Source organism: Diachasma alloeum, unplaced genomic scaffold (assembly GCF_001412515.2).
Source record: "Diachasma alloeum isolate Michigan unplaced genomic scaffold, Dall2.0 Dall_scaffold_00198, whole genome shotgun sequence".
Taxonomy (NCBI): domain Eukaryota; kingdom Metazoa; phylum Arthropoda; class Insecta; order Hymenoptera; family Braconidae; genus Diachasma; species Diachasma alloeum.
The window spans coordinates 2,812,095-2,834,737 of record NW_021680363.1 but is presented as its reverse complement, the minus strand read 5'-3'; the positions used below and the strand labels follow the sequence as shown (position 1 = coordinate 2,834,737).

At 35.2% G+C, this 22,643-nt stretch overlaps 6 protein-coding genes across 11 annotated transcripts; 4 read left to right on the top strand and 2 right to left on the bottom strand.

Annotated features, from left to right (window-relative positions):
• Positions 1-214: 214 nt before the first annotated feature.
• Positions 215-4,101, top strand: LOC107035523 (sodium-independent sulfate anion transporter). 2 transcript variants are annotated; one of them, XM_015252987.2, is made up of 10 exons: positions 215-737; positions 825-1,006; positions 1,141-1,382; positions 1,441-1,642; positions 1,735-1,955; positions 2,031-2,379; positions 2,459-2,761; positions 2,853-2,998; positions 3,079-3,403; positions 3,508-4,101. In XM_015252987.2, exons 2-10 carry the CDS (start codon positions 850-852, stop codon positions 3,546-3,548), a joined length of 1,986 nt encoding a protein of 661 aa, XP_015108473.1. In that variant the 5' UTR covers positions 215-737; positions 825-849; the 3' UTR covers positions 3,549-4,101. The 2 variants fall into 2 exon arrangements, with proteins under 2 accessions (XP_015108473.1, XP_015108474.1); XM_015252988.2 differs by lacking the exon at positions 1,735-1,955 and having other exon boundaries at positions 2,158-2,379.
• On the bottom strand, positions 3,618-5,676 carry LOC107035524 (galactokinase). 2 transcript variants are annotated; one of them, XM_015252991.2, is made up of 5 exons: positions 5,634-5,676; positions 4,754-4,943; positions 4,231-4,671; positions 3,837-4,158; positions 3,618-3,774 (listed from the first exon to the last, which is right to left on the bottom strand). In XM_015252991.2, the coding sequence occupies exons 2-5, from the start codon at positions 4,932-4,934 to the stop codon at positions 3,702-3,704; spliced, it is 1,017 nt and encodes a 338-aa protein (XP_015108477.1). In that variant the 5' UTR covers positions 4,935-4,943; positions 5,634-5,676; the 3' UTR covers positions 3,618-3,701. The 2 variants fall into 2 exon arrangements, with proteins under 2 accessions (XP_015108477.1, XP_015108475.1); XM_015252989.2 differs by lacking the exon at positions 5,634-5,676 and adding an exon at positions 5,340-5,623.
• Positions 5,677-6,188: 512 nt separating this feature from the next.
• On the top strand, positions 6,189-12,436 carry LOC107035432 ((E3-independent) E2 ubiquitin-conjugating enzyme UBE2O). 4 transcript variants are annotated; one of them, XM_015252812.1, is made up of 5 exons: positions 6,189-6,332; positions 6,456-6,815; positions 6,905-7,078; positions 7,188-10,329; positions 10,405-12,436. In XM_015252812.1, exons 2-5 carry the CDS (start codon positions 6,594-6,596, stop codon positions 10,668-10,670), a joined length of 3,804 nt encoding a protein of 1,267 aa, XP_015108298.1. In that variant the 5' UTR covers positions 6,189-6,332; positions 6,456-6,593; the 3' UTR covers positions 10,671-12,436. The 4 variants fall into 4 exon arrangements, with proteins under 4 accessions (XP_015108298.1, XP_015108297.1, XP_015108299.1 ...); XM_015252811.1 differs by having other exon boundaries at positions 6,189-6,336; XM_015252813.1 differs by having other exon boundaries at positions 6,189-6,815; positions 10,405-10,677; positions 10,802-12,436.
• A 101-nt stretch (positions 12,437-12,537) lies between these two features.
• On the top strand, positions 12,538-13,358 carry LOC107035440. The gene is made up of 3 exons (XM_015252824.2): positions 12,538-12,700; positions 12,783-12,866; positions 13,053-13,358. Exons 1-3 carry the CDS (start codon positions 12,658-12,660, stop codon positions 13,211-13,213), a joined length of 288 nt encoding a protein of 95 aa, XP_015108310.1. The 5' UTR covers positions 12,538-12,657; the 3' UTR covers positions 13,214-13,358.
• On the bottom strand, positions 13,311-22,188 carry LOC107035435 (RNA-binding protein 39). The gene is made up of 13 exons (XM_029125893.1): positions 22,084-22,188; positions 21,654-21,794; positions 21,441-21,552; positions 20,984-21,358; positions 20,621-20,906; positions 20,336-20,536; positions 17,256-17,488; positions 16,928-17,188; positions 16,679-16,829; positions 16,502-16,557; positions 14,221-14,502; positions 13,954-14,118; positions 13,311-13,857 (listed from the first exon to the last, which is right to left on the bottom strand). The coding sequence occupies exons 1-13, from the start codon at positions 22,107-22,109 to the stop codon at positions 13,726-13,728; spliced, it is 2,421 nt and encodes an 806-aa protein (XP_028981726.1). The 5' UTR covers positions 22,110-22,188; the 3' UTR covers positions 13,311-13,725.
• LOC107035434 (ribosomal L1 domain-containing protein CG13096) lies at positions 17,988-20,115 on the top strand. Its single transcript, XM_015252816.1, has 4 exons — positions 17,988-18,065; positions 18,183-18,942; positions 19,173-19,738; positions 19,821-20,115. The coding sequence occupies exons 2-4, from the start codon at positions 18,191-18,193 to the stop codon at positions 19,970-19,972; spliced, it is 1,470 nt and encodes a 489-aa protein (XP_015108302.1). The 5' UTR covers positions 17,988-18,065; positions 18,183-18,190; the 3' UTR covers positions 19,973-20,115.
• Positions 22,189-22,643: the final 455 nt, after the last annotated feature.

The window sequence follows — 22,643 nt, the reverse complement described above, 5'->3', positions numbered from 1 at the left end:
AATAATAAAAATAGTAATAATAATGAAGCATCCTTTCTCTCCAATGTCAATAATATATATGTATATATGTATTAATGGGTGGCAGAGCACGTGGCGTTGTTTTGAAAAAGATGCGCATGCGTAGTGCGATTGTAGTTGTACCCCCTAGAAGATGTATCTTTTGCTGCAGCGAGTCGAGCACTTGGAAAATTTATTTATGTGAAACAACCGGTAGTTTCTGCACTGTATAAACCTAGGACGGAGTGCTGCTGCATGGGCTCTCACTTCCCAACAAATCTTCCTTTCACAATTTTGGTGTTAACCTTGTATGCAAAAATTTTCCTATCAATTAAAGGCGCAGTTGAACTCAATTCTTCATTAGCAAGATGTGTGCGTATTTTTTTGGTTTTTTCAATAAACCTAATGGTGATTTGTGTTTCAGTAAATTTTTCCTTTATCAGAAAATGAGATTTTTATTTTAATAAAATCGTTTCTACTCTTTTACTGCTTTGTCACTCAATTTCAATATAAGGAAATAATCTTTCAGAGAGGAAAATTTGTCTTTCTCATTAAAGGAAGGCATTAAATAAAATGAGTTGTTAATCAATATGTCCCACATATTTTAACTATTTCTGCTGGTTTTGTTTAGTAGTTGAAATTTTCGTTCCAGTTGAAGCAAGTGGTATGTATTTAAGAATAAGATATTTCAACTGCAAGAGGCATTAACTGTGGCCCGCCTGGTCCCAGAAAAATTCCAAGTAGGTATCAGCCTTCACTAAAGTATTTTGAGAATCATATATGAATGATGAGTAAGAGAAATAAACAAACATCTCATGCATATACAGAATTGATGAAAAATCAGAACAAGAGATGTCAAGGTACGAGATCAAGGACGAGTATCAGAGGGAGGTGGCTCAGGAAGTACGACTCACTGGGTTTACTAGTAGTTCACCTGAAGGTACAACCATCATTGGCACTAATTTAGCAAATGAAATCTCCCAAAGGGATGAAAATAAGCAATTGAATGGTAAACAAATATTGTATGAATAATTTATTCAATAACTTGAATAATATATTTTTTTGCTTCGGTTATCAAACACCTGATATAAATAAATTGAATGGACATTTTTATTGAGCTGTTAATGTATATTTTATGTATAGTTAGCTATAGTGATGAAAAGCGTGAAAAAGAGAGGTTCTGCTGGAATAGGCGATGGTTATGCCAGAGGCTCCGAAGATCCTTCAAAACAAAATTACTTTATAGAAGAATACCAATACTTGATTGGCTTCCAAGGTATCGGAGTGATTATGTTGTCAGTGATCTCGTTGCTGGAATCACCGTTGGACTGACTGTCATTCCTCAGGCTATTGCTTATGCCAATGTTGCTGGTATTCCACCTCAGGTATAATAGTTGCATTTTTGAGTTTTACATTTAAATAACATGATGATTATTTTTCCAGTATGGCTTGTACTCATCATTTATGGCATGTTTTGTTTATACGATATTTGGATCGAGCAAGGATGTACCTGTAGGCCCAACAGCAATCGCCGCTATTTTAACACGTGAAACACTCACGCGCGCTCATGTAGGCCCTAATTTTGCTGTTTTATTAGCATTTATGTCTGGTGTCGTGTCATTGCTCATGGGGATTCTCCAATTGGGTAAGTGCACTTGTGCAAAACATCATCATCACAGAAATATAATATATGTATATATATATATATATATATTATTGTTGCGTGTACACATACAGGATTCCTCATTGATTTTATATCTGGCCCAGTTTCTGTTGGATTCACATCCGCAGCCGCAATCATCATTGCTACAAGCCAAATTAAAGACGTCCTCGGGATTCGAATTTCCGGGGGAAATTTTCTTGATACATGGCACAATGTCTTTGAACACATCTGTGACACCCGTATCTGGGACACTATATGGGGACTTATTTCCATAGCAGTCTTATTAATTCTTAGAGTCAGTATAAGCCTATTTTTTGCATTTTTAATGGCCTATAACTAATGGCCTATTACAATTGACATGTTTATACAGAAAGTCAAAGACATTCCTTTAATCTCAAGGGATACAAAAGTCACATCATCAACAAGCACTAAAATAATGCAGGCATTCCTGTGGTTCTTGAGTACATCAAGGAATATATTAATTGTTGTTGTATCAGCTGTGGCCTGTTGGTATCTAGAGAATCATTTGGGATCATCACCAGTGATTTTAACTGGTCACGTTAAAGAAGGCTTACCGAGCCTACAATTACCGCCTTTCACAACTACTGAGGGCAACGTAACATACAATTTCATAGATATGGTCTCTGCACTTGGATCTGGATGTATCGTTGTGCCTCTCTTGAGCCTATTGGAGAGTATTGCACTTGCCAAAGTCTTTTGTATGTCTGTTTTATTCATTTATTATTATTTATTTATTATTTTTTGTTTACCTCTCATTATCATTGTTCAATTCTTCAGCTGATGGCAAACCTATTGATGCAACTCAAGAAATGTTGGCTATTGGCCTATGCAATTTACTGTCCTCTTTCGTTTCGTCAATGCCAGTAAGTGGTGGACTTAGTCGAGGAGCTGTGAACCATTCATCGGGCGTTAAAACCACTCTGGGTGGTGTTTACACCGGTATCCTTGTCCTTGTCTCTCTTCAATTTTTCACTCCATATCTCTATTACATTCCAAAATGTGCTCTGGCCGCTGTAATTATTGCAGCAGTTTTGTTCATGGTTGAGTTTCACGTGATAAAACCAATGTGGAGAACGAAAAGTATGTTTTATCAATTTATAAATGTACACTACATATATTCTCGACGTCCCCTACTTTTTTTGTCATCACCTATTTTTTTTTCTTCTTCCAGAGATTGACTTGGTGCCTGCAGCCGTGACTTTTATTTGTTGTCTTTTTGTCAATTTGGAATTGGGAATAGTAATTGGAATTGGAGTGAATTTACTCTTCCTACTGTATGCATCTGCCCGACCAAGTCTCAAAGTCATGAAAATGATGGTTAGTTAGTTAGTACATATTTATATCGACAAACAAGAAATACATAATAGTAATTTTAATAAATGCCGCTGCAATTTCAGAGTCCAAGTGGCTGTGAATACTTGCTAATAACACCAGATAGAAGTCTCTCATTTCCAAGTGTTGAATATGTCAGAGCCATGATAAGTAAACATGGAACACGACTGGGGAATAATGTTCCAGTTGTCATTGATTCGACGCACATTCAGGCGGCTGATTTTACAGCTGCCAAGGGAATAAAGAACTTGATCCAAGATTTTTTTATAAGAGGTCAACCATTGATATTTTTAAATCTAAAACCAAGTATCATTGCCATCTTTCAAGGAGTTAAACCGTCAGAAATGTGGATCTGTTCCAGTGAAACTGAATTAAACGATAGCTTGAGAGGTAAAGTGTTGTTCAATTATTGCCAGTGAAAGTTGCAATTTTCATTGCAACAATGATGAGAAAAAAAAGAAAAACAAAAAACGAGTATCTCGTTATCTTTCTAGATTCTTCAACGATTTCTGCGATTACAGTGACACGGCACTAATTACATATGCAAACAATAAGTCATATATGGATATGCATGGAAATTAGGAAATAATAAGACACATTTTTAAAATGAAAATATTGTGAATATTTTTCCATATACATGTTTGCGTACAAAAATTGATATTTTCACCATACAAATCAAGGTGGTAAATTAACGATGGCAATCTAATTGCCTTGCTCCGGCCGATGGTTTCGCCATATAAAATGTTGCCTTACCAGTGTATCTGTAAAGATGAAAAAATTGATTGATTGCTCATATATTAATTAAAAGTGCTAGAATACTCACGTTTCTTTAATTGTATTGATGACTTGAGATACACAGTCCTCTTTCAACAAAGTTATTGTACAGCCACCAAAGCCAGCTCCAGTTAAGCGACTCCCGAGAACACCTTTAACACTCCTGGCCGTATTAACGAGAGTCTCCAATTCCGGAGATGAGACCTCGTAATTTTCCCGCAGTGAATCATGGCTTTCATTCATCAATTCGCCAACTCTTTTATAATCTCCGGTTTGTAGTGCTTTCATTGCTTCTTGCGTTCGTAAATTTTCATTTATCACGTGGCGCACACGATTTATTGTAACTTTGGAAACTCCTTGCTTCTCTAAAGCTATAATAGTTGAAAAGTTGTAGCTACAAATGAGCATTTATTCATTAAACTTTTATTATTATCATGTCTTACTCTTGATGTCTTCCAACGACACTTCTCGAAGACTATTTTTTCCCAACTTTTTGGCAGCTTCAAAGCAAGCATCTCTACGATCACGATAGGCACTTGATGATAACTTGTGTGGAGAATTGGAGTTGGTAATTAAAAATACATGATCCTTGAGATTTTCCATGAGTATTTGGATCACAGATTTATCCCGACAATCGAGCAAAAGAGCATGTCCATCTATACCCATCACCGAGATAAATTGATCCATTATACCGCAAGGCACACCCGCAAAATCATGCTCTGCCTTTTGACATGATATGGCCTTTTGGACGGGATCGCTGGCTTGTTGGCCAGTTATTGCTTCTAGAAAAGTATACGTTGCTACTTCCAGAGCTGCAGAACTGCTCAAGCCAGCACCTACTGGCACTGTTGAAATCACTACAGCCTTGAAACCTGCTAATGCATCTGTCAAATGTTTTTTTTTTTCAATACAAAGTATCATTAATATTAGTATTTGAATTTTCTCTTGGAAAAATTGCTCGTGTACTTGGAAAATTGACAATGCATCCTTTGACATAATTTGCCCATTTTGGTTCGCCAGGTTTGATCGCCGCGGGCTCACTAATATCGAACTCAGCTTTACTAACGCTCATTGTCCCCGCAGAACTAGCGGATATAATAGTGCAGATATTTGTTCCATTGGGTTTGCCTGCAATCACGGTGACCATTGGGAGGGCCTAAATAATATAAATTATACATTCCAACATTTCAATTAATTACTTTCAAATTGATTTCATGTTTGTGAAGCAAAAGTTTATATTATTGGCTATTTCGGCGGCCAAACAAGAAAATGTTATGGATCAATCAAGTTCCGAACTTTGACTTGTATTTTATAAAAGAAGAGCTGCATTAATTCGTAATAATCCTATAAAATCTCAAGATTACAACTCAATGACTCTTGAATGTCAAATTTTCTTCTTATCATTTGACTGGTGAGGACTATATATATATATATATATACACTTTTTTTTCTTTCATAATCTTAATGACGATGTAAACACATGTAATAACTTTATAGCACAATATTTATTTTGGAAAATGTCTTTTTTTAGAAATGAAAAATACAATTTTACCATGGGCAAGACGAATCCCTCATTATAATCTGTATGCTCTCCAATGACATTGACTCGACCGGGTGCACATACACAGTGAGTTGCTTCTTCACCAAATTCTTTTAAAAAAGTATCAAGGGCTTCAATCTTCACCTCATTCACATCAGAAATATTTTCCGCCATTTCTCATTTATTATACTGGCAAATGACGACAAATCTCATTTACAACAAGAATATTACATGCGAAAAAGAGCGATAATAACAGAGCCAACCGATATAGTGAGTTTACACTGACAATGCATGTGTGACACTGACCTCAAGTTAAAGAATATAATTGCCTTTGGCGATGGTTGTTCATTCTCGCTAATACTGGTGGGGAGGTATATGTAGATATGGTAGAGATATATTGACGAAAGACCGAACATTGTCGAAGAGAATTTTAGCGCGCATGCCTGTATAAAATTTACAGTGCAAAAATTGCCGAATAAAATTTTTAATTCACTCATAAAAATAATTTTTCTCTTGCTCTTTCCATCCAAATTCATTTTATATTTTAATTGAAATTTTATATTTTTTTCTCTCATTTTCCCTATACTCGTGATTTCCTTAGAGTAAAAGGGAATCGAAAAAAAAAATGAAACAAATGAAAGCATTTCATACACATTTCAAGCAGTTTTTATACTCTCACAATGTCTAACGAGTAAATCCTCCGTCGTGTCATCTGTGTATGGAAAAAAAAAAACAAAAATTATCAAGACATTTGTCGACTCGAATTGTGGACAATAAATAACAAGATATTAAATTTGCGAATTTACATGTGCAAAAAGTAGTGCGCATAGGATTGTGCGCATTAACCTCTCTGCGTGTCGCCAGAGTGCAAGTCCTATAAAATTTACAGTGTATATACATATAAAATATATATGTATTTAACCGCCCGCCTGCTGTCCCTCTTGGAGGACAGAGGACACAGAGATAGCGGAATAAGTTGGGCCGTTGGGCGTTAAATACCGTATCGTATGTAAGTTTTAATTAATATTAGTATAGAGGCATAAGAGTCTACAGTATCATTTGATATTCTACGATTATAATATTTAATTGATATATAATATCAAATGATTGGCTCTGCAATTTCTGAAGGGATTGCTATCGTCAGCCCGTGAAAAGATACTACCTACTAGCCCACAAGTTGGACGAAAATTTCAGTCTCTAATCAGGGGTTAATAAGATAACAATACTCAACACACCTACTATATATACATATTTGGTGGGTGAAAAATGGCCACTAACGTGCCTGTCGATTTGCAATATTTTTACGAGGATGTTGTTTACCGTGTTGATAAACGTGGTAATATTGAATTTGGCATCGTCATGGAAAATGATGATCAGGACATGTCTGAATCAAGTTCTGATAGTGAAGAGAGTCCCAAGAGGAAGAAGGGTGAAATACGCGTGGTATGGCATCCATCCGGTGTCGAGGAGCTAGTCAATTCTAAAAAGGTGCAGTAAAACAATGTCAATGGCAATATTATGAAAAATGACAACAACAACAACAGCAATAATAATTATAATAATAATAAATTTCACAGGTTTATTTAGCTGATAGAACACTGATGCCCGGTGATGTGGTGAGGAGAATGATAAAAGGAAAGGATACTCAACGGGGTTATTGTCGAGATATTGAATTGACTGCTTGTGTGCAGGTTATTGGAACAAAGCAAGTTCTTACAAATATAAAGAGTGAAGATTTAACACCGCTAGAGGTTTGAATATTTATTTATTTATTTATTTTTTCATTTCTTATTCATCTATATTTATTCTATAATGGAATGATGAATAATAATAATAATAATAATAATAATTGTTGGCTAGGAATTTGGAACTGACATTGCTGTTTGTATGGACTCTTGGGTTGGTGGAATTCGGATGGTTCATTTTAAACTGTGGCTTGCAACACCCGATGGTTCGCAATGTGTTATCAATGAAATGGATGCACAGGGTTTAGCTAATTTTGAGGAAAGACGAGACAGTGACAATGATTTTCCCCATTCATCGGAATTTTATCCTGGGCAGTGTCTTTGGGGGCCAATTCAGTGTTTAGAAGATGCTGAGTGGATAGTATGCACTAAAGAAATGATGGCTAAACGTAAATCAAAACCTCAGAAAAAAACCAAAGTTATTGTTCAACAAGTGGAAGCTGATTGGGTAGGTGTGCATTGGCAATGTAGAGCTTATTCAAAAGATGGTGCCTGGTCACATCAAATGCAGCCAAAATTTTTGGTTGAGGGTGATGATTTAAAAAAATTGAAGCTACTCAATGTATTTGAGCCCTCGACACTGCAGGTCGGTGATCGAGACTTTTATTTATTAAAAGGAAATGAAAATATTATAACACGTGAACAATGGAGAAAGCAACAACGAGAGGTATTTCAAGTTCCTAAACACAGTCCACGTAAATCTCGCGTAAAAATACCTGAAAACAAACAAAAAGATTGTAAAGACAACGACTCGAAGGAAAAATTGAAAATAAAGGCTGAATCAAAAGTGAAGACTACTACAACAACAAGTGAAGAAAACAATAAATTGATGCTTCCTACAAGTTGCATCGGAAATGACAGTTCCGATGACTGGGATACTGAGGATACAGCATCACAGAGTGATACGGCTTCCATGTCAAGTGGTGGCTCTAGTATGTCATCAACGGGTAAGAAAAAAACAAAGGGGCCTGCTTTAATGACCAAAGTATTGAAGAAAAAAAAATTGATAAAGGCTAAGAAAAAAGTAGCACCAGCTCCATTGATAACTGGATCGAAAATTGTCGTTGAAACTCTATCAACAAATACAAGAGCCAATGTTGTGTGGCAAGATGGTTCAGTGGAACTTGGAATACCCTCAACTCAGCTTTATCCAATTCATCATTTGGATGATAAAGAATTCTTCCCTGGTGATTTTGTTATTGATCAAAAAGAGGAATCTAGAATGTATGGTGTAGTTCAGTCGGTTGATCATCAGGGAAGAACAGCGAAAATAAAATGGTTTCGCACATATACTTCCAGCCAAAGTCCACAGCCAACATTTTTACAAGAGCGAGAAGTATCAGTTTACGATTTAAAAGATCATCCTGATTTTCAGTACCGTCCCGGTACTCTAGTCATTCGCATTGCTAATTTTGAGGGAGAAGACGCCGGCTGTACTGCTGGTCAGGTTTTGGATAATTATCCAGAAGGTAGAGTTAAAGTTTGGTGGGTGGATGGACATGTGAGTATGTGTTGGCCTCAGGATCTATACAAAGTTGGGGAATATGACAGTGATGAAGGTGAATTGTGGGATGAAGTGTCGTCTGATGCCTCTTGGGAAACCGAACTCGAAGACTGCTTCATTGCTGATAATGATGGAACTGAACAAACGGAAAATATTAAACCCAAATTGGCAGCTCATATTGAAAAGGCCAGAATTGCTATGTCAAGATTGGAAGAAATTTTCACTCAAAATCCAGCTCTACAAACAACTGAAGTTATGAGAAAACTTCTTGAAGTGTACAAAGACTGCAGATATATGGATAAACTCATGGGGACTTCATTTTTTCATGAAAGTAATTTTCAAGGTCTTTTAGAGCGTGTAAGAGAGAGAGGACGTGCTAATGTTGCTCAAAGAGTTGCTGATCAAGTTAATAGACTATTTACACATGAATGTGGCAGTTCTTCTCTCGAATCCAATGCCAATACCAATTCTTGTCAAGAAATAACACCAATTGAAACTAAAGACGAGACAACACATCCCGAGGACTCTGGTCTCTTTTCAGCTGAAATATCGAAAAAAGAATCTGGCTCGAGCGATTCCAGCGCCGGTGAATTTCCACTATCTGACGATCCAAATCTTATTGATCGTTCTACACCACCAATACCACTCGCTGATAATAATTCCGTAGCAGTAGAACAAAACAAGCTAGCCAGTGAAACATTTATAAATTGTCATGTTGCAAATTCTCATGTTTGTGTTAAACTTTGTACCCTTATTAAAGCTCAACTTGTTCTTGCACATGCAGAAGTCTCAAAGAGATTTGGTCTATCACGAATGTCATTATCAGATGCAACAAAAACAGGCTCACCACAGAAAATATCACCAGCGATAATAGAGAATGATGAAAAGCTCATTAATGAAGCATCTGCTACTGCTGATGCTGCTGCTGCTGCTGCTGCTACTGCTGTTGCTGCTACCGCTATTGAAATTCCTCAATTATTGGTTGAAATGCCAATACCACATTATACAGAGGGTGAAGGATTTTCAGTTGAAGAAAGTGCACCAGATAGTCACAAATTTAAATTAACAATGTTCCAACCAACCGATCCAGCTAATTTCTTCAGAACTGTATCGAAAGAATTGAAATTATTAAGAGGCTCCCTTCCCCCAGGCATATGGGTCAAAGGATTTGAAGATAGAATAGATCTTTATTCAGTCATGTTTAGAGGACCTGAAAAGACACCTTACGAGGATGGCTTATTTTTATTTGATTTCCAATTGTCTGCTGATTATCCAGCCGCACCTCCACTCTGTCATTATATATCATATTGCAGTGACAGATTAAATCCAAATTTGTATGAGGATGGTAAAGTCTGTGTCAGTTTGTTGGGTACTTGGGCTGGACGGGGTACTGAATTATGGACAAGTTCATCTACACTCCTTCAAGTTATTGTCTCAATTCAAGGCTTGATTCTTGTCTCTGAGCCATATTTCAATGAAGCTGGCTTTGAAAAACAAAGAGGCTCACAACAGGGCAGAGAAAATTCAAGAATGTACAATGAAATGGTTGTTTTGAAATTGGTTCAGGCGCAAACTAAACTTTTGCAACATCCACCATCAGTCTTTAAAGAAGCCATTGTCAAACACTTTGAGAAGCACGTTGAGAAATTACTACACCGACTCGATATGTGGATGGAAATTTCCGAGCATCATAATAATCAACATCCATTGTCACCACTGACCCCGACAACATTTAAAGACTTTTCACAAATTGGTATGAAAGAAAAGAAAATATCTCTCTCATAATCATCACTTGATTATTAATCACATTGGCATTTTGTTTTTACAGATGAAAAAATTCTGCCACAATTTCCTCTAGTTCCAGCATCTCGAGGTTTTTGTATCACTCTCCGAAAAACATTGGCCATATTCAAACAAGTCTTGGTCAAGGAGGGAATCCTTCCGAAAAACAATTCCGCCAATACTCATTCAAAATCTCAAACAATAGTATCAACTTCTACACGCCAACAACAATGTGTGGAAGATAAGAGTAATTATTCACAAAGTCATTTGAATGAGACGAAAAAAGAACTTTCCGAGAGAAGTACAAGCTAGCCACTAGGTAAATTCAAACGTTCAATTCATAAAAATTACATGACAATTAGGTAATGTATAACTTGAGAAATGAAGATCTATTGGATTTATTTACATTATATTAATATTTATTCACTTATACGATAATCAAGTGATGCCGTTGCTGCAAATTCAAACAGAGTAGTCGAGCTTTAACATGGACACGTTCATAAAACTCCTTATCCTTATCCGAGGAAGACAAACTGAAGCAATTAATAAATTGATTGAATATATTATTATACAACAATTAAAAGATACAGTGCTCAGGGTGCTAACAATGTACTGACAATTGCATTTTGATACGCTCGCGATTGCGTATCAGTGTATGGTGGGTGGAGTGGGGTGTGGTGTGTGTAGCCAGCCATCGTGTAGCAATAGCGTATTGCCAAAACTATTAAAATAATCACTCAATTAAGATTGCTGATAAGCATAAATCCTCATATAAATAACAATAATTATGCAAGCACTCTGTTAATTATTCAATTTTCATGCTGTGAATTATAAATTGCGCTTTTCATTAAATTATTGGATTAACTAATACACAATAAACGTCTTACATAAATATTTTGGGTGAGACAAAGAGGCTAGAGAATTGACATGATGTATTAAATTTTCAATAAATAGACAATTCACATATAGATAGATTAAAGCTATATACAAATTAGACTCAACACGACATTAAACCGAAGTCATTACACGCCATCCAATACTGATTAGAAATTATATAATAGTATTAAACAGAAGAAACAGAAGAAATTTGAACAAGTTGTTCGTTGGAGAGAAAAAAGAAAATAGTATAAGCTATTTCAAGCCGAGTTTTCGCGAGTGTATAGGCATTAGTTATACTAGATGAAATGATAAATTCATATTTCAACACGCGAGTATACGTAAATATATTTCTTGTAAAAAAAAAAAAAATTATACAAAAAATTGAAGAGTTATTTGAAAAGAATATTCAGTGATGAAAGGCTTTGTAAAAATGTATTTCCAGATATTAAAACACATTTGGTAGAATGACTAAGAGTGGGGATTATTGTAGTTTTTAGGCTTTTAAAAAGGATGGAGATAGTGTTTAAAGAGCTGTTACTTGAGTATTACTTGAACATTACTTTTTAGCTATATTGCATTTAATTTCATTTCATTTCTTCACCACAAAAAAATCTATCCACGGAATTTGACAACTTTTTCATCATGAAAAATGTATGTGAATTCATTATTTATGTATTTTCTTTATAGAGAAGCGAGAAAATGTTTAATTTTCATTTAATCATAAAAATAATTCTTTTTCTTTCGTCAAATTTGTCATTAAACGATGAGAAAAATGAGTGGATATTGATTGACTGATGTAATGACAAGAAATTGCTCATTTTCATTGGATAATTATTTCTTTTCCGATGACGGAATGTAATACAAGAAATGATAAAAATGGACAAAAAATTAATGCCTGTATGCCTTGTATGTGTGCCAGCTGTTTATAGTCAAAGCATCAAAAACATCATCGTATAGAAGAGTTATATTTGGTTATTGTATGCTTTTTTTGCATTTGGAAAATTTTGATTACTCTTTGAAATGTCAGATGGAAATATACAACAGTGAGAGGTGGTCGCACTAGCTTTAATTATAGGGCGCAATAATTGAGGCCCTATAATTGACAATTGTGGTGAAATGATGACTTATCATTCTTCTCATTTTCATTTTGTCCAACTCAAATTTTTTCCGACCTCAATAAAATATTGTGTTCAATGATATGTACTTAAATTTTCATTCTACCTGTCCTATGGGCTCATATTACCACCCACAGGGATTTCTTTCCAACGAGTTATTATGAGCACTTGGTGTGTATCAGAGAAGATAAAGATAAATCTACGTGTTATCTACCTACGTTATCACAAAGTTGATTCACACCCAATTTTACTCGTCTCTTTGACGTACACCTACTACAGCACAAGCGTTGGAGAGAATTTTCAAAATGCGGACACATAGCATCCTGTATTTCCTCGCTTTAGGATTTTGTGAGTAAAATAAACCAATAAATCCAATAAACATACATCACATTTATTAATTCTGATTTATTATTGTTTTTATGAATCATAGTAATTCTCGGAGTACTCATGGCTGAAGTAGAGGCAAGGCGTAAAATTCTGCGCGGAAGAAAAACAATCACTCGGCATTATTACAGTGAGTAGTATAATTGAACAATTGAATACAATAATCATTTAAATTAACGTCCGATTTCTACGAGTGCAATCATCAATGAAAAAATACTCATGGTTTTCCACTTTTGTATTCGTAAGGTAGAAAAAAAAAATTGCTCCTGGAAAAATGAAATAGGTAATTGATTTTATTTTCTTTGTCTTTTTCAAGGCGGTCTTGCTATTCCAGCTTGGTCTATTGTCCTTTTTTGCGGTTTAGGAATGCTAACACTTGGCGGAGGGCTCTACATTCTACTTCGAAAATTCGTCGTTAATGGTACAGGTGATAATGATATTCGATCTTACCATCCAGCAATGCAGGACGAAGTGTAAAACGATCTTGCTCATTTCATTGCTTCATTTGACATTCCAATTATTCATCACATGATCAATCAATAATGCTATGATTGAATAATTATTGTAAAAACAATTGTCATTATTAACTTTTATTTTATAATACAAACCAATTTCAAATGTGCTTCTTTATTATTTATAATTCATTTCAATAATTATCAAGGTATTAATGCGCAGAAACATAATTTTCTTGCATTTTACTCTATTTCATTTCATCATTATAATTTGATAATATTAAACCAATTGTGAAAGTTGATGATAATCGCTTTATAATTCGCCCTATTCTCCGGATAAAATAAAATTACATAAAAGAATTTACAGTATTAAACACAAAAAATAGGCCAATTTCAATCATTATCATCATCATCACCATATTTTTAGATTCGCGTGAAAAATGAATCAGTCATGTTTGTTATATGATACTTCTCAACTATAGGTTGTAATTCAAACGGTTTATTTTCATTTCATGTGTAAAGTTCATTTCGAGTTATTTAAAATTCACGTCGATGATATTTATCAGGATCAAAGTATGATGTTACCACGACACGATTATTGAATTTTCGACCTGTAAGAGTTTGCTGAGCTTTTTGACAGTCAATCACACTGTTGAATTCAACAAAAACCTGAAATATTGGAGAAGAAAAAAAAACAAAAAACATTAGTATATATTCAATACGCTTGTTTGTGTGTGATAAACATAAAATTCTAGTAAATATTACTTTTCCACATCCTGGAACATCAACGCCTTCAATTGGCCGGGGAATTTCTACAGATCTGACAACTCCATACTTATTACACTCTTCCTTGATATCTTCAAGAATATCTTCATATTCCTCTTCCTCCATCAGCTCCTCAGGTGTTACCATGTTCAATAGACAAAGTACCTGATAACACGGGAAATTATGTATAACTAACGTTGATAAGTCATATGTTTGAAATACATTTGTCATTCCTTCGGATAGAGAGCAAATTTGAAGGAAAATTACCTCAGTAGGTGGTCCACTAGTGCCAACCATGGATAATCCAGGAACCTGGATTTGAACTGGTGCTTGTGCTCCAATCATTGGATTTTTAGCTCCTACACTGGCACGTTGAACAATCAACTTTTTATCTCCAAGCTGCATACCATTGAGTCCAGCAATAGCTTGATCTGTCATGGATACATCAACATACTCGCAAAAGGCGTAGCCCTTGGACAGGCCAGTTGCCGAATCTTTTACAAGATTGAATGCCCTCAACTGTCCAAAACTCATCAGTAATTCCTTCACCTGTTTAGTCATTTTTGCATTAATATTTTTCATTTTTCATCGAAAAATACCAATGCTATTATCCATTAATTATTATTATTATTACAATGTTGATTATGATAACAATAATAATGATAATAATTAGTGTTTAAGATAATTGGTTTCACTGAATCAAATGAAATACTCATTTTTATATATATATATATATATTTTTTTTTTTCACTTCTTGAGGTCCAACGAGTTCCCTTCACGTTCTCTCCTGCCACATACTCACCGTATATTGTTCAATAACGAAAAATTTTCATTCAGACGGAGTCAGAAGTATAAAAACTCATCAACGAAACTGGTCTAATTGCATATTGTATGCAAAGTGAAGATAGTGGAGACAAATTCTATTGGCGAAATCAATGGATTATAATGAACGGTGAGTTAAGTATGAAATATCCACCAAAATATCAACAATAACGCGCTCTTATCCATCTTTCGTCTCAATAGAGGCAATTCCCTAAAGGTGTATTTTTCCTCAACTTTTCATATCTTTGAAGCGTTAATAAATAGTTACTCCTTTACAAGGGATAATTGAATGGTAGTGAGGGAGCTCATCAATTTATCATTGATTGTTGGCACGCTCCAACAGGTTTTTGTAATTTGTTTTTTTTTTTCTTTCGCAAGAGATTAGATTTTTGGTACAGGTACTTGCCTCGAAAAGCCAGGCTTAGCCACTCTCTCCGGGCAGTGTGGTTTATTGTCATGTTCAGTAGTGGTAGTAGTGGTGGAAGTGGTAAGCGAATGCTTTTGATCGGCGCGACCCTAAGCTAAGAAAAATAGGGAGAAAGGGCACTGGTATCAGTCCACATTATTTTCATCTCGTTTCTAATTCATTTCAGAGTTTTTCTTTTTTTTTTATTCTTTCTTTCTTTCTTTGTCATTATAATTTGCTTGTTTTTATTTTTTTATTTCAACTCCTCATACACGCTTGTTACCGTTCCCTTGGACTTCAAATGATCAGCAGAAAAGTAGCTGTTTCTGAAAACGCGTATGCTGAAAACTTTTTCTCAAATAATTGTTTTATTTGACGATTCTTCGTTCAAGCCTGAAAAGCCTGTAAAAAAAGTTGCTGCAAGAAGAACAAATAAGATTCTATCTTTTTCATGTATTCACTCATATTTTTCCATGTCTTACTTCTGAGAAATATTTGAGACAATAAGAGGCGTGGACCGATTGGTCGGCCGTCGTCTGGAAGATTTCCTAAAAATGTATCAAAGTTGAAAAGAATTTGCTGGAAAAATAAACCCTCTAATCAACGCCTGTAAATATAAATGATGACCCAAAAAATGTATATATTTTTTCCCACCCGTGTCCTTCTCCCTAAAATTCATTTCTGTATATTTTCACTTTCTCGGGGCTGACATGGAGATGCCCGCGTTCACTCTCTCCATACGCTGTGCCTAAAGAGGCTGGAAAAGAAAATGAAGGAATACGAAGAAACGAACTCTGCTGCTTCCACCTAAATCCTGCAACGTCTCTAACTATAGCTTCTTTCCCGAAAAAATTTTTGTTTTTTATTCTCTTTCTCTCTCTCTCTCTTTTTTCTTACAATTTTAATTATTCCTTGTAGTTGATCCTAATAATACCTGAGCTAAAAAAGTCGCGACAGAATATGATGGAAATGGAAACATAATTGTAAAAATTATTGATTCTCTTCACAAATGAAATCCGTGCGCCGTGAACGACACATAAACACCCATACGTACCTTTTCGTGGAACTCGTATTACTATTACTCTTAATTAATCCAAGAGGAACCCTTGGACTCTCCTTTAAATAGCTAAATACCTAATGATGATTTACTTCATCATGAGAACTCCATCTCATCGACACTGAATTCATTGAAGATGAAGAGAAAAAAAAGTGGATTTTTCCTTCAAGTGAAAATCAGTGTCAATCTGAGCCAAGTGCGATGAATAAAGGAAAAAAAAAAACGTGTATAAAAGCATGTGCTTCATCGTTTTGTCTGCATACCTGTTCTTCGTTCAAGTAATTTGGTAGTCCACCAATGAAGATCTTGTGTGGTGAATCTGAAGGAAGAATTAATTATAGAATTAACTAAAATCCATCATTTAAAAACAACTATTGTCACCAGGGTATTCTGCTGAGATATATAGGTAAGATTAATTAATGTGTATGCGCGAAACATACCGGGAACCGTACCTGGAACGTTCATACTAGGATTATCTGTCATTCCAGGCATAGGTTGATAATCATGGGGTCTACGTATTTTCAAGCTTTGTCCTTTGAAATTAATTCCATCAAACGCCATTGCTTGTGTAGTTTCGTCAATAGAACGGAACTGAAAATTGAAAAACCAATCAAATATATATATAATAATAATAATAATAATAATAATAACAATAGAAATTTTGCCATTTATGTAAAACAATAAATTACCTCCAGGAAAGCAAAATTCTTGTCAAGATTAATCTGGCACGCTAGTACGGGATTGCCAGCCGCCTGTGCTAATCCAGACAAATGCATCTGCTGATTGAAGAATTCCATCATTTCCTCTTCAGTAACACCAAACGGAATGTTGCCGACGTATAACCGTCTTGCCTGACGGGTTATTGTACTCCCAACGACAGGTACAGCTGCCTGAGGGGTATCTGCTACAATATTAGCAGGAATTTGTCCAGCTGCTTGCATGGCCTTATACTGTAATCATCATTTAATATTATTAATATCAATGAAAAAATAATTCAATCCAATTGTTAGTCTATACCTGAAGAGGTGTGATGTGCTCGAAACCAGGTGGTGGTACATCCCAGTAGAGTGATGGTTTTCTCCTTCTTGAACTACGACCTTTTTTTGGTGAATTGCTACGTTTTCTCTCTCGTCGATCCTTGGATCTGGATCGCGAGCGTTTTCTGCGATCACGACTCCGTGATTTATGTCTTCTACTATCACGATCTCTATCCCTCTCACGCTCCCTGTCTTTATCACGATCGCCACGATCTCTGTCTTGAATAGTAATTTCCCAATATAATAATAATAATAATAATAATAATAAACATCATTATGAATGAAAAAACTAATGAAACAATATATTTCCCGATGGTGTTTGCTAATTGAATCCCTATTATCACCTTTTGGCGTCCCGATGCTCTCACATCAGTTGTAAGGTTGTTTCAACCTAATTTTTCTTACTTACCTCCATTAAAATCTTCACCCATTGTTAATTATATTATTGTTGGCCGACAATTCTAATTAAATCAAATGGTTGTTTGAATAATTGTAAATTGTTCACTTTGATTTTTCTCTCACACACGACTCGCCAGTATCATATATTTTTTTATTACAATACCAGCGATGATGTACAATGTACATATATGCTCACTTCCCCTTCAATAATTTCCGCACGAAATGGAGTCAGAGTCGTCGTGTGTCTCGTCATACTTGCTATCCTCCCACAATTTCCATTGAGTTTCAACATTTTCTTCCTAGATGGCCATACTCGATAAAATCCTTCTTCAGGCCCTAGGCAAGGCAGATTCTCCCTCGCTCCTCTCTTTTCATGTGCAGCAAGCAACCAGTAAGCATATTTTTTCTATTTTATTATTATTATTATTTTTAAACATTTATCCATTCTTCAGAAACGCTATTGAAAAATCAATTACAAAATCATTTGATAATTTTGTTGAATGAATAGATTAAAAAATGAAGAAATTATCAAATAAAGGGATTATTAAGCTTAAAACGAAAGTAGAAAAGCCAAGCAGTGAGACAAAAGATGCCGTTACAATGAATAAAAATGCCGTGGCAATGAAGAAAAAAGATAAACTGATTAAAACAAATCAGAAAAATGTAGATAGACAACGAGATAAAAAAAATGTAAAAAAAAGGAAAAACTTGGAGAATCAACAAATTGAGAATATTAGTCGAAATATGAAGAATGAAACGGTTAAAGAGGAAAAGAAAACGAAAAAGGAAATTGTCAAGACTGTGCTGACCAAGAACAATACTGGCAAAGTATTGAATCAACAAGAAAAACTCGATGCTGCATCTAAAGCACCACGTGCTCCTGTAAATGAGGTTAAGCCTGAAAAACCAAACCAATCGTCAAAAATCGTCAAGAGGCGAGTAGCTCCTGATGAATCATCACTCCCAGCCAAGAAAAAATCGAAAACTTCATTGGAGGCTACAAAATCTAAGGAAACGAGACAAAAACAAAAATCTCACCGAGAAGAGGACAAGACTATGAAAAAATCCGAGTCATTGGTAATTACAGAGCAAGCTGGTAATTTGGAAATGACCGAGGCTCATGTGGAGAAATGCGTTCAAACAGTATTGCATCTAGCAAAAAAGCCAAAAGAGGGAAAAAAATCTCTATTGCCTGAAGAGGACAATGTCATCTTGCTCCAAATAAACTGCATTAAAATACCGAAGATGCCTAAGAGACAGCTGAGAGTGTGAGTATACATTTAATTAACAATTGCATTGTTTTTTTAATTTTTTTTATTTAAAAGTAAAAGAAAATTTTCACATGATTATTAACATAAATTACCAATGGATCCTTATGAGTACATCGTGATTCGAAATTTATATATGATGAAAAAAAAAATTGCAGCATACCTCGCCACACGAACAAAAAAAGTACCACCACACCACTATTATCATTATTCTTTTACTTGTGTTTCAGTTTTCTCCCTCATATGATGGTTGGTCCAACAGATGAGGTGGCATTATTTGTGCCCGATTTGGAGAGAGGTCGTCGGAAAGATTACGAAAAAACGGTTGATCACTGGGAAACAATTTTAAGAGATAAAAATGTGTCACGAATCAAAGAAATCATTCCTATGAACAAAGTTAAAACAGAATACAGTCAGTATGAAATGAAACGCAAATTGGGACGACTCTTTGATTTCTTCTTGGTAGATGGAAGAATCGCAGGTCACATAACTCACCTTCTCGGCAAAACATTCAGACGATCCGCACGGCCTCCAACGCCAGTTAAACTCCAAAGGGATAACTTGATAAGTGAAATTGATAATGCATTACGAAAAACGAGTATGGAGATTCATGGCTCGGGCAATTGTCACACGATGCAAGTTGCATCAGTTACAATGAGCGAACAACAAATTGTTGAAAATATCATTGCAGCATGTAAAGCACTAGAGAAGGAGTATCCTGGAGGATTGGAGAATATACGTTCTATTCTGCTGAAAACTCCAAGGAGTTTGGCAATTCCAGTTTACTATTCCATCAGTAAGTTGTCATTTTTTATTCTTTTTTGTTTCAATTACCTCAATGGGTCAGTAATAATAATCAATATGTATTATTGTTGTAGAAAATAAAAATAAGATACCAGTAACGAAAATAACAGCCAAGAGACCAAAAGCATTTAAAACAGTTGAGGGAGAACTTTCAACAACTCTGAGTGATGTTTTGGTCAAGGTACAACCTGGAGGAAGAGTTACATTAAAAAAGATGAACAAGTAGAAAAAGTTGAATAATCTCATTGAAAAAAAAAAAAAAACTCCATCTAAATGATGAAAAACTTGTAAATATTGTATAAAATTCAAACTACATAATTTAAGCTTTTGTTTTTCAACAATAAATCATGATTATTTTTTTTTCATCAATTGTTATCGTTTAATTTTTATTATTAGTACCAGAAGGAATGAGGCATAATGATGGAATATTTTTTCATACATTTATTTTCATTGTTCAATAAAGCGAATAACGATACAAATTCGTTAGACACATCAATTGCGAGTATCAAATACGATGAATTGGAAATATATTTAGAGCAATAATTGGTGATAAAAAATGATGGATTATTAATACTCTATTTGTTGTCACTGTCCTTGTCTTTTTCTTTTTCCTTCTCCTGTGTTTTATCTTTCTGTTGTAAGGAATTGACAGCCTGGCGTACGGCTTCCGATTGAGGATCAACACCTGGTAAACTCTCCAAAACTGTTTGTAGGAATGTTGGATCTGACATGACGGCAACATAATCATCCTCAACTTCCATTGCTTCCTCTTTCGGTGGCTCAAAGTCTTCTGCAATAAATGTTGTACATGGTTAATTAAAAAAAAGCAATTGCTTCTTTCTAGCTTGAAATTGGTCATTGTTAAGCAACTGACGTTGGTCTTGCATAGACATTTGCATGGCAAATGCAATCTGTTCCTCTTCAGTCATATGTGCAAAGTCCGGAACATTGCCGGAGCTTGGTGGAGTGACTTCAGGAGCGGCCGCAGAGGATTCTTCAGTCCCTTCCATAGACATTGCAAGCGCACGTTTCAGCATTGCTTCTTCATTTGGTGCTTCTTTTATTGTCTCTGGCTTGGCTGATGTTGTTTCTTTGGCTTGAGCGCGACGAGCTTCATCCTCTTGACGCTGTCGCTGCTCCTCCATAGATACACGCAGTGCCTAAAATTGATATTTCAGTACACGAGTTATTACATGATTAAGCTCTAAATAACTTTTTAATAAAAGCAAAATTTTACCAATGCAAGTTCAGGATCTTCATTGGGATCAACGCCAAATTCAAATGCTGCTCCACTCATACCTGCACCGCCCAGTCCATCTTCGCCTTGAATAATTGGTGAAGAAATGAGTGCATCAGAAAGATGAGGACCCGGTGGAACGGTCACCAAGTGGCTTCCAGTACCATCTTTTCCATTCAAAGCATTTATGAAAGCTGTCAAGACGTCGTTGTTTACTGCTTCCTCACCAAAACTTATAATATCAACGTTAACTTTCTCCTTCTTCAGACGTTTTGCCAATTTCACTAGTTCCTTTTCATCGAGTTCAATCGGACTTCCAACAAATGCAACAATTCTCATTTTGTGATTTTTCCCTTGACGATGCTTTAGTGCCAGCTATAAAGGCAATTTGTTTCCAAATTCATTATACCCGATAATGATGACAACAACATTTACTTATGAAATTCATTAAACTTACATGAGCAATTCTAATTCCAGTAATTAGACTGAGATTGCCACTCGGTTGTACCTGATGTAATTTTGATAGAATTCTGCCAACGTCACTGGTCAATGTGGCCAGTACTTCAACACTGGAAGCAGAATCATTTCTAATTTAATCATAAAATTCGTTCATTATTTCGTTTTATTCATTATTTTTCGCCGGCTAATTGAGGGACAAAAAAGTACTTACTTTGCTAAAGTGATGAGACCCACATTATTTTCGGGGTTAGAACGAGTTTTTGAATGACAGACAAGATTGACTGCATCCTGCTGGGCTTGAAGGCGAGTAGGTAAAAAATCGCCATTTCTCATGTAGTCACTGTTGTCGACACTAAAATTGTATTGTATTATAATTAAAAATTAATTTTTCATTCTTTCAATTTTTCAATCAAAAATCAAAAATATTAGTAGATACAAGGATTACGTTTGACATGACTGCCATCAACTTTTGCATTGTCACTCTAAAAAGAGAATCTGTTGAGAGCATGAAGGAATGTAATTGCTCGAATATTTCATTACTAAAGTAATTCTATGTAATTACAAAACAAGTATCGGCATGTTTAATCATTCAAAAAATGATGAAATTAATGAAATAATGGAAATAAAAATTAAAGTCTCACCATATCATTGTACTTTCGAGCACCATTTTGGATACTACTAACACTACTAGGTATATAGTATATACAGAGGATAGGACGATCGGCCCGAAGCAGGGCAGGGGGCAAGCGAAACGTTTGATTGCTCGCCGCGCATTCCCTTGTCGCTGTGTGTCTGTTATGATGTACTACACATACGTACATAATAAAAGGTTATAATCTCTCTTGTTCAGTTGAAATCATCCAACAACAGTTACTGTGAAAAAATAATAGAACCAAACTTTATATCGTATGCTATTTACGAGAATGTCAATGTAATAGCAGGTATGTTATTTTCAATGCAATATAAATATGTGCAATGTGAAATCCTAAATTAAAATTTGGAATAATAAATTAGAAAACAAAAAACAAATCTGCATGATGGAATAAGTCACTTTTTATTGTTTCAATGGTTTAATTAATAATTTTTTTATTATGTGTTTTTTAAAATATATTTCAGACAAGGAAAAGTATGATATTCTGCAAAACATGTGGTAACGTCCTCAAGGTAGAAGAGGGTTCTTCAGGTCTCCAATTTGCGTGTA

Excerpts from the sequence above, each read along its gene's own strand:
- LOC107035432 (XM_015252812.1), top strand. The coding sequence starts at position 6,594 with ATGGCCACTAACGTGCCTGTCGATTTGCAATATTTTTACGAGGATGTT. Across the intron at positions 7,079-7,187 it reads AAGATTTAACACCGCTAGAG|GAATTTGGAACTGACATTGC; the intron begins GTTTGAATATTT and ends ATTGTTGGCTAG. Across the intron at positions 10,330-10,404 it reads TAAAGACTTTTCACAAATTG|ATGAAAAAATTCTGCCACAA; the intron begins GTATGAAAGAAA and ends TTGTTTTTACAG.
- LOC107035435 (XM_029125893.1), bottom strand. The coding sequence starts at position 22,109 with ATGGTGCTCGAAAGTACAATGATATG. Across the intron at positions 21,795-22,083 it reads CTCGAAAGTACAATGATATG|TGTCGACAACAGTGACTACA; the intron begins GTGAGACTTTAA and ends ATACAATTTTAG. Across the intron at positions 17,489-20,335 it reads AAAAGAAAAAGACAAGGACA|ATCGTGGCGATCGTGATAAA; the intron begins GTGACAACAAAT and ends TTCAAGACAGAG.
- LOC107035523 (XM_015252987.2), top strand. The coding sequence starts at position 850 with ATGTCAAGGTACGAGATCAAGGACGAGTATCAGAGGGAGGTGGCTCAG. Across the intron at positions 1,643-1,734 it reads CATGGGGATTCTCCAATTGG|GATTCCTCATTGATTTTATA; the intron begins GTAAGTGCACTT and ends GTACACATACAG. Across the intron at positions 2,999-3,078 it reads TCAAAGTCATGAAAATGATG|AGTCCAAGTGGCTGTGAATA; the intron begins GTTAGTTAGTTA and ends CTGCAATTTCAG.
- LOC107035524 (XM_015252989.2), bottom strand. The coding sequence starts at position 5,501 with ATGGCGGAAAATATTTCTGATGTGAATGAGGTGAAGATTGAAGCCCTT. Across the intron at positions 4,944-5,339 it reads AGGGATTCGTCTTGCCCATG|GCCCTCCCAATGGTCACCGT; the intron begins GTAAAATTGTAT and ends TATATTATTTAG. Across the intron at positions 4,159-4,230 it reads GTCGTTGGAAGACATCAAGA|CTTTAGAGAAGCAAGGAGTT; the intron begins GTAAGACATGAT and ends CAACTATTATAG.
- LOC107035434 (XM_015252816.1), top strand. The coding sequence starts at position 18,191 with ATGAAGAAATTATCAAATAAAGGGATTATTAAGCTTAAAACGAAAGTA. Across the intron at positions 18,943-19,172 it reads CCTAAGAGACAGCTGAGAGT|TTTTCTCCCTCATATGATGG; the intron begins GTGAGTATACAT and ends CTTGTGTTTCAG. Across the intron at positions 19,739-19,820 it reads TCCAGTTTACTATTCCATCA|AAAATAAAAATAAGATACCA; the intron begins GTAAGTTGTCAT and ends TTATTGTTGTAG.
- LOC107035440 (XM_015252824.2), top strand. The coding sequence starts at position 12,658 with ATGCGGACACATAGCATCCTGTATTTCCTCGCTTTAGGATTTT. Across the intron at positions 12,701-12,782 it reads TTTCCTCGCTTTAGGATTTT|TAATTCTCGGAGTACTCATG; the intron begins GTGAGTAAAATA and ends TATGAATCATAG. Across the intron at positions 12,867-13,052 it reads AATCACTCGGCATTATTACA|GCGGTCTTGCTATTCCAGCT; the intron begins GTGAGTAGTATA and ends GTCTTTTTCAAG.